A 9,826-nucleotide genomic window follows, 5' to 3' on the forward strand; every position below is an offset into this window, starting at 1 on the left:
TTGTAATGAATAAGGAAGACCATGCCTTGTCCTTTTCTTGTATCCCTCCCCCCCCACAGTGTCCAAGACGGATAAATGTCACCTGGGGGATTCAATAGAGCTATTGCTAGTCATCTTCTTTTCCAGATCATAGTTACAGATTATCTTTATTCCCACTTTTCATCATCCCCTTCACCCCTTCTTCCAGTCTCCTTAATGAAACTTGATCTCTGAGTACTCATTGTTGATGTCTTCTGGTTTGCAGATCTCTTGTGACTTTTGGACTTGGAAGGAGATAGAGGTATATTGTACTTGGTCCTCCCCTTTCTGTGAGAAGGAGTTCAGCAGAATTTGTGGAGGGAGTTCTGAGCTGCTGTGTTGCTTAGAATTCCCTTGTTGATCCTGTGAGGCAAGAAAGATCAAAGGAGTTTGGGGAAGGGATGATGGTGTCTCTAGAGGGATCTACAATCTTAACTCTTTCTCTGTTCTCTTTCAGCTCTGCTGAATAGAATAGTTTCTATTCTATTCTATTCTAGGTTTCATGTCCTAATATTTTTTTCCACACTAATCTTCCATACCCTATGTTTTACTAGGTCTCCTAATGGGCACAGTATCCTCCCTTCCCTAGTCTTAACTGGTGGGTGAATTAGTTTAACACTATCCTCTAACCTAAAGTCTTTCAGCCTTTTATCCCATTGGTAATCTCATCCTTGAATTACTCTCATCACCTGCCTCTTTTAGTTCTACTCATTTCTATTCGTGGGCTATTGAATAGAGCAGGAGGAAGTCAAAGAACCAAATTGAGTGGGTCCACTGCAAATTTGTGTTACATAATTTCAGCTGGGCCTTCACCATAGCAATTCCTTTCTAATTTAGTCATCACTCCTCTCATAACTGCAGTGAAAAGATGGAGACTTTTTCACTTCCTCCACAAGAAAAGTTGTGTTCCTATAGAACTTGCCTCCAAAATATTTTGGGGATACTGTTTTCCAGAGCTAAAGCCCAGCAAGCAGACTGCACCCTTAACTTAGTATAATAATAATCTTTGTGTTTTGGGTTAATATTATCCTTTGGCAAGGTGTATTGCTTAGACCAATACCAGGTGTTCTCTGGGGGAGTTAGCTCCCCCTATTTTCCAGGGCCATCCATCATACATTCATAATGCTTGTTCCTTGTCACTGACAGGTACTGTACTTCTAATTGTGTCATAGATCTCTTGTTCCATACCATTCCAAGGGTGGTCCTTATTTACCCCCCAAGACTTGAGACAATGACTATTCTCACAAAACATAATAATACTCTTGAAATGCCAATCATGAAAACTGTTTCCAGATCTAAGCATGACTGTGTTGTGGGCCCAGTCCTCTCATGTCCATAAGTGGCCCCAGCCTGGGCAAGATTAAGTCCTCCTTCTTAGGAGGGGGAGAGCTTCTGCTACAGGTACCATTTCCCTCCCTCTAAAATTAAACTTGAGTTTGTGTCCTGATCCCTTGTTTCTAGCCTCCTCTATTTCAGCTTCAGCCACCCACAGGTTAGAGGTCGGGTCCAATCCTGCTGACATAGCTGATGACCTCACCTCATCTTTCAGTAAAGAAATTGAAGTCATTTGTCAAGATCTCCCCCTTCTTTCCTCCTCATCCCGTCTAACTCAGATGTTTTCTTCCTATTCTCTCGCCTTTGTCTTACATAAAGAGTTGGTCTTTTTTTTTTTTTTGCCAAAGCAAATTCTTTCTATATGCACAAAAGATCCTATTCCATCTTGTCTTCTCCAATAGATCCTTTATAATTCCCTCCCTTCATTAATTTTCCATCTTGTCTTGTCTGCTTGCCTATTTTCCTATTGCCTACAAACATGTTATTCTTACAAAACTCTCACTTGATTCAATTTCCATTCATCAAGATATAGTAGAAAGAATTATTTAGAATCAAGAGGATCTGTGTTCAAATTCTGGCTCAGTCTTACTAACTGTGTGACTGTAGGTAAATTAATTTCATTCTCTGAACCTCAGTTTCTTTAGCTGTCAAATGAGATGATTGAATAGAAAACAACTAAGGCTTCTTCTAACTCTAATTCCTCTGATCCTAGTTTTCTTTTAGGGAGGACTCTCTGTTTTGACTTTTGAGACCCTCTCATTTAATTGCCAACTACCTTTCTGGATGAATCTTACATTCCCTTACATTTCTTTCTGAGATATTTGCTATAATAATAAAAAAATTGATTTCAAAACAGAAATCCTCTTTTAAATTCTATTTTTTACAATGGTGGTAAAATCACTTTGCCTCTGTTTTCTTCTCTGTCAAATAAAGGGATCAGGTGAGATGAGGTCTGCCTCCAATGACAATTTTTTTCAGAAAAAGACCTGGGTGTCTTAATGAATCACAAGTTCGGCAACATGCTGTAATAGGCAAGAAAACTATCACATTTGGGGCTGTACTAAGGAAGCTATAGTTTCTAGGAGTAAGCATGTAATAGTTCCTTGTTACAGTAGTTGGATATGACCCCATCTTGTGTTTACTTCAGGACATCACAGTGTAGGAAATTCATTGACAAAAAATAGACCATCACTGGATGAAGGACAACCACTTTAGTGACTGTCCTTGGTTTCCTATCATGTGAGGATTGGTTGAAGGAAATGGGGATGTTTTAGCTTGTAGAAGAGGACTTGAAGCAGGGGGTAATTTGCACATGAGAGCTGAATTCAGGTTTTGGACAAGGCTGTTACATGGAAGACAGATTAGTCCCAGAGGGCAGAACCAGGAAGAATGAATGAAGTTGCACAGAGGCCAACTGAAACTCAGTGTTGGGGAATCAGGTGGTCCTCCATCCTCTGCCAGATTGTACCAGTGAGAGGAAATCCATCTCTCAAAGGAGCCCATGGAACTTTTAGATAACTCTAAATGTTGGGATGATTTCCCCACATTGGAAGTGCTATAAAGAGTTAGCATAATAGCTTGGAACCGCATTGAGAATTTTAGAATGCCTTGTATTGATGTTTCCAGTTGAACCAGACAGCTACTGAAATCTCTATTAAACTCTAAAGTTTATAATTCTGCCAATTATTGCTAATGTCTACCAGATCTTGTAGCCTTGGCTCTTTCTCTCCCTCCAACTCATCCTCTACAGACTACCATGATAATCTTCCCTTATATCTAGACTTGGACATGTCACTATCTTGCTGAAAAAGATATCTTCACTAGCTCCCTGTGGTCTCTCCAGTAAAGTTCAGTCTGGAGTTCTAGGTTATCCACAGTCTAGTACTATTTTATTTTCCGGTTCCAAATGCCTTTATCTTCTTTAAAAAAATCTAAGTTCCCAGCAAACTTCACGATTTGCTCTCCTTATTGCATAACCTGTCCTCTTTGCTTCTTCATCTTGTATTCATATCATTCCTTTTCTTTTTTCTTCTCCCCTCTTCCATTCTCACCCTGATCACCATCATGAGTTTCTATTCCATTTTTAAGCTCACTCTAATGCCAAATCCTCTAGGATTCTTTCTGGCCAACACTGCCTGGCAACAATCTTTACCCTCCCATCTCACATAGCCCCATGTCCATATATTTAAAGTAGTATTTGAGATACATAGAAATATTACTTCCTCCTGCCCCAGTTAGACTGTAATTATCAGAAGGACAGATATTAAGGCTCATATAAACTTTGCAGCTCTTCTAGCACTGGGCCAAAAAGCTCTGCAATGTGGTAATAAATATTTGAGGAATGAGATCTTTGTCCCAAGCAAAATCATCTCTTTAGGGCCCATTTCCATGTCTTTCACAAACTCTAACTTCTCCGCTAAGCCAGATACTCTCTGCCTTTCACAATCTGGCTTCCATATGAGAAATTGTCCCCATATAGAAAACCTCCAGGGATGAGTTAGGGTTGGCTTAATGGGGCCACTTATCAATACATCATGATCATTCATATGTTGCTGGGCAATGGCTGAAGGGTGCTATATTGTCAACTAGACTTAAATATTCAAGGTTGGGAAGTTTATAATCTCCATCATCCTGGAAGTTCACCATGTTGGTGTGGAGGGGGATGACAACCTTTTCTTCCCAATCCTTTCTAGTTGCTATAGGGTGATGTCATTTGAGGGATGGGGTAACTCACCAATGGGATTTCACTGGAGACCAGGTCGATGCTGCTTCCAAACTCTGAAGTCCCCACGTTCCCCTCTGACTGTTTCCTTCTCAGCAGTTCCATTCTGAGAAAAGACAGTTATGTTTGGTTATGAACATTTATATGACCTTCCAGCTATGACCTTCTAGGCTTATTTTTATATTTGACTTTCTATGTTCAATGGTCTATATGAGACAACTCAGTGGTACGGTAGATAAAACACAAGACCTATAGTCAGAATGTCCTGATTGCAAATCTGACGTTAGCCCCTTTCTTGTTGTGTTACTCTTCACAAGTCATTTAACCTGCCTCAGTTCCCTTAACTGTAAAATGGGATGACAATAATAACACCTACTCCTCTGTCCCATTTGTTAGGAGAATCAGATGAGATAATATTTGTAAAGAACTAAGCACAGTGCCTGCCATATTATAGACAATAAATACTTTCGCCCTTTTCTTCTAAACTTAAATGGTCTATGACAACATTATTCCTAAGTTTGATAATTTTCTATTCTAAGGACTTTCTCAGTTCTTATATTCTGTGTTCTAAGATTACTATTAGGTGGGACATTCCAGATTTCACCCAGGGCTGATATTCTCTGTTCTAGACAACCTCCCCCAGGGTTCCCCCAACACTGACACTTTATATTTCATATTCTAAGATTCCCCACTCAGGTTTCTAAGCTGAAAACTCACAGGCAAACCACCAGGCAAATGAGGAGCATAACAGCCACGATGGATACAACCACGGCTCCTTGAAACCTCGTTTCCAAAAAGAGACTGGAACTCCATTGGCTTTTATCTGAGGATATATAAAATTTGGAAGGATCTAGATTCTCTACCATCTTTCTTTAGCTTATTCCCTCCCCCTCTCCTATCTCCTCACTTTCTAAAGAACCAAGGAAAAATGATAATTCATCTAAAGTGTCTTCCTGCACCTCACTCTCCACCATGCTCTCCATCCAATGACTTCTGCTTTCTGAACAAGACAGCCCATTTCCCCACTCTGGGCAACTTCAATCGGTGTCCCCCACTCTAGAACTCTATTCTTCCTCATTTCCACCCACTGACTTCCTTGGGTTCCTTCAAGTCCCATTTAAATTCCCATCTTCTACAAGGAGCTTTTCTCAATCCTCAATGTTTTTACTTTTATCCTATAGGTTAGTTCCCATTTATGCAATAACATGTTTCATTTATACATAATGGTTAGCATGTTGTATCTCCCCTTAAACTGTCAGTTCCTTGAAGGCAGGATCTTTTTTTGGCTTGTTTTTGTATCTCAAGAGCTTAGCATAGCATATGCTAATTAGGCCCTTAAATAGAAATTAAATAGAAATTAGGCCCTTAACAATACAAACTGACCTGGCCTGACAGGTGGGGCTAGGGTCAGGGTTAGAATCAAAAGGTACCTGCATTTAGGTTAGGGTGCTGTGGTCCATGGCATGAATGAGACTAAGGATCTTTGATACTAGAACTCAGAACAGGGAATGGGGGATCTCTCAAGAATGATCTTTTGGGATTCAGCTTTCTCTATAGTCTCATGATTGAGAACCTCGTTCACTGATTCTAGCCTTCCTTTCTAACTTTCTTTCCCCTGAGCAAACCAGGTATCTAGTTACTACTCTCTTCCCAAACTCACCGGCAACCATGAGCAGGACAGTTCCCTCTCTGCTTACTGTGGCTTTTGGGAATATCACCCAACAGGTGAAGCTAATGCCATTGTCCTGTGGCTGGGGGGTGAGTGGGAGTTTGGAGGAATTGGTGTTTGCTGATGCCAGTCCCTTGGAAGGGAGGGCAGTCCCATCCAAGGTCACCTGGTGACTCGGTTCCAAGATCTCTGGCATGTGGATCTCTGGCTTCTGGGTCATATCTGGAGAAGGAGAAAGGGTGTGATCCAGGTGGAAAGAAAAGAGGTCCCCCCAAAATGTACAGTCAGGTGATGGCCTTGGGATTGTTTATTTTGTCATTAACAAGTCCTTTCCTTGAATTTTCCCTCTTATTTCCTGACTTAACTCCATTTCCAATGGCTGCATATCATACCCATAGTGTTTTAGGACCACAAGAGAGGTACTAGTGTGTCTGTCTCTTTGATACACCTGTGAAGATCTCTTCCCCACCTCTGTCCTTGATGCCCAGATTCTGAAGTCATGTTTCTTTACAGAAAGTATCATAGTATATCTTCCAGCCAAGGTTTAGTGTGCCACTAGCATGTCCTTACCTGGCTTCCAAACTGGCTCCTGCTCTGGTCTTTTCATCACCCCAAACAATTCCCTGGGACAGAGAACTCACCCTCTACTTTGATGAATATTCGGTAATTGCTGTAACTATAATTCAGGTTTCTCTTTTCTATATGGAACTCATAATTTCCCTGATCACATTTCTTGGCCCCGGTAATTCTCAGGAAGCAGTTGCTCATTTGGGAGTTCCCAATAAAGTAGAACTGGTCCTTGGCCCCAGGTTGGGTAGTCCTTTGGGGATCATTGGTGGCTACCAGTTTGTCTAAGGATTCTCCCTGGTAGAAGCATTCATGGTTTATGTTGTTATTCTTGTATTTTGAGGTAGAGTAGAAAGAGCAGGGGATGGAGACACATAGTCCCTCCTGCACAGTAATATTCTTCTGGATGTCAACCTTAAAGTCTTGATTCTGTTGAGAAAAAGACCCTACAGGAAAAGAAAAAGACTCAGCTCAAGACTTCCTTTGTATGTCCATCCAATCTCAATCCCAGACTCCCCACAAGCAACTTATTTGCCAGGACTTCCCATCTCTCTTCAGATCCATTCTGCTCCTACTTACCCTTCCAGAATTGGAGCAACAGCAACAGCAGTAGCAGTAGGAGGTTCATGGTGAGATAAAGGGATCAGGGGAGATTAGAGCTATCCAGGGGGTAGCCTCAGACTAATTCACACAGCCTTCTAAAAGGAACAATCCCAAGCAGAGGGGAAGAGGCAAAGAAAAGAGGGCTTCTGAGAACATCAGGAAGTCCAATCCTACCAGCTTTTCCCTTCCGCACATCCTCAGAGCAAGGGTCTTGAAGAAAACCCCTAGCCTGATAGTAGGGAAGTCAGACATGTAGAAAAGGAAGATGGTTTGAGGTATGGAGGTTGGGGATGGGAGTAACCAGAACTTCCTCTTTCTTTGGTTCTTAGTTCTCTGTGGACTATTGATCAAGGGTTTCCTTTCTCACCAATAAGCAAGAGGCCCTTTCCTACTTCCATGATTCTCCATGGCTGCAACTCTGTTTCCTAACTTATTACTGTTCAGTCAATTTTTCAGTCATGTCTGAACTCTTTAAAATCCCTTTTAAGGATTTCTTGGTAAAGATATTGGAGTGATTTGTTATTTCCTTGTCTTGCTCATTTTACAAATGATAAAACTGAGGTAAACAAGATTAGGTGACTTTCTCAGGGTCACATTGTTAAGAAATGCTTGAGACTGAATTTGAACTCAGATACTCCCAATTGCATGTTTGGCATTCTATCCACCAAGCCCACTAGTTTCCTTTTGATCCCTAACTGCATCCTCCTAATTCCATCACATGTCCTTTTTACTCACTTCCTCTTCCCTGGCATGTCCCCACTAATTAATCTCTACCTTGAAATGAGGGTCTCAGTCCTCCTTGGCCCTCCTTGTTGTCCCCATAGTCTCATTATTATCTCTTTATGAAACAGTATGTTTTTATGTTTCTTTAAAAAATATTTTGGGTAGCTTTTGTATTTATATTGGCCCAGTTTCCTTTTATATCTCCCCTCTTCCCCCTTCTAGATCCATTTCATAGAATAAGGGATTGTTCTCTTGAAAAAAAAGCAAAGAAAGGAAAGGAGCAAAAAAAAATTAATAAAATCAATTTTAAAAATCAGACAATAAGATGATGTATTTGGAAAATCCCAAACACTCAACTAAAAAGTTAGTTGAAACAATAATTTTAGCAAATAAACAGGACATGAAATAAATTTTCATGAATCATCAGCATTGTGACAACAAACAAAACACTGCAAGAAGAAATGGTAAAAAAAAAAAAAATACCCCATTTAAAATAACTCTAGACAGTATAAAATTCCTGGGCGAATACTTACCAAAACGAACCCAGGAACCTATATAAACAAAATCATAAAAACCTTTTTATACAAATAAAATCAAATTTAAATAATTGAGAAATAATCATTGTTCATGGGTAGGCAAGACCAATATAATAAAAATGACAATTTTACTCAGATTAATTTGTGCATTCAATGTCATAGCAATTAAATTTACTGAATTAGAAAAAAATGTTAACACAATTCATTTGGGGAATAAAAAAGTTAAGAATATCAAAGGAAATTTAGCAGTTTAGCAGGACCCAGATCTTAAACTATATTATGTTAGTAATTATTCAAACTATCTGGTACTGGCTAAGAAATAGAAAGGTTCATCAATGGAATAGAGTAGATATACAATTTGCAGAAGCAAATAAACAGAATAATCTTATTTTTGATAAGTATAAATGCTTAAGATTTTGTTATTTGGTAAAAATTATTGGGAAAGCTGTACGGTAGAAACTGGACATAGATCAATATCTCACACCATTTACCAAGATAAGGTCACAATGGATACCTGACCTAGATATAAAGAGAGATTACTAAAAAATTAGAAGAACTCAGAACCTATTACTTATCAGACTTATGGAGAGGTGAACAATATATAAATTAACAAGAGATAGAGAGCAAAGTTAAATGTAAAATAGATAATTTCAATGATACTAAATTAAAAGGTTGTGTGCAAATAAAATAAATGGTTGCCAAGATAAGAAGGAAAGCAGTATATTGGGGAAAAAATTTTATAGATAGTTTGTTAGATAAAAGTTTCATATAAAAATATATAAAGAACTTTGTCAAATCTACAAGAATACATTCTTCAATTGATAAATGATCAAAAGATCTGAAACGATAGTTTTCCAATGAAGAAATAAAACAATTTATAATTATATGAAAAAGGGTCTAAATCATTATTGATTAGATAATGCAAATCAAGACAACCTTGAGATATATATTATACCTATAGATTAGCAAAAATGAGAGGCGAAAGTAAAAAATGTTGGAAGGGATGTGGAAAAATTAGAACACTACTTCACTGTTGATGGAATTATGAACTGATTCAACCTTTTTGGAGAGTAATCTGGAATTATATCCAAAGAGTTTTTAAACACCCTATCCCCTTTGATCCAGCAATAACACTACTTGGTCTATTTCCAAACATAATTAAGGGAAAAGGAAAAAAAAAATATATGTTCTAAAATATTTATAGTAGCTCTCTTTGTTGTGGCAAAGAATTGGAAATTTCAGAGATGCTCAACAATCGGGGGATCGGGGAATGGCTGAACAAGTTACGGTATACGATTTTGACTATAATACCCAAATTAACTATTAAGGACCTATGAAGAAAGACACTATCTGCATCCAGAGAAAGAACTGACAAATAAAGTATGTAGAATATATGTAGAATAATTTTATACATATATAGCTATTTGTATCTGATAGCTATCTCTAGGATGTAGGCGAGGGGGAACAGGAAGAAAAAATTTTCATGATCATTTTGTTATATATTTGAAAGGAATAGTAAGATATGCATAACAGATTTGTAATTTCAGGTGCAATAATCTTTTTATTATACTATGTTACAGAAATTCTTTAATTCTACAAATTAAAAATTAAATTAAATTTAAAAACCAGTTAGTCAATTCATTTTTAAAAAAT

General features: G+C 38.4%; 1 protein-coding gene across 1 annotated transcript; it reads right to left on the reverse strand.

The window, feature by feature from the left end:
* Positions 1-115: 115 nt before the first annotated feature.
* LOC127558202 (myeloid cell surface antigen CD33-like) lies at positions 116-7,110 on the reverse strand. Its single transcript, XM_051991428.1, has 6 exons — positions 6,891-7,110; positions 6,386-6,757; positions 5,736-5,966; positions 4,793-4,898; positions 4,088-4,181; positions 116-381 (listed from the first exon to the last, which is right to left on the reverse strand). The coding sequence occupies exons 1-6, from the start codon at positions 6,937-6,939 to the stop codon at positions 193-195; spliced, it is 1,041 nt and encodes a 346-aa protein (XP_051847388.1). The 5' UTR covers positions 6,940-7,110; the 3' UTR covers positions 116-192.
* Between the last annotated feature and the right edge of the window lie 2,716 nt (positions 7,111-9,826).

This window comes from Antechinus flavipes, chromosome 3 (genome assembly GCF_016432865.1).
Source record: "Antechinus flavipes isolate AdamAnt ecotype Samford, QLD, Australia chromosome 3, AdamAnt_v2, whole genome shotgun sequence".
Classification (NCBI taxonomy): domain Eukaryota; kingdom Metazoa; phylum Chordata; class Mammalia; order Dasyuromorphia; family Dasyuridae; genus Antechinus; species Antechinus flavipes.

Coding starts and splice junctions, on each gene's coding strand:
- LOC127558202 (XM_051991428.1), bottom strand. CDS start 6,939: ATGAACCTCCTACTGCTACTGCTGTTGCTGTTGCTCCAATTCTGGAAG. Junction 4,899..5,735: donor TGTCCTGCTCATGGTTGCCG/GTGAGTTTGGGA, acceptor ATATATCCTCAG/ATAAAAGCCAATGGAGTTCC. Junction 382..4,087: donor TCTCCAGTGAAATCCCATTG/GTGAGTTACCCC, acceptor CTTGCCTCACAG/GATCAACAAGGGAATTCTAA.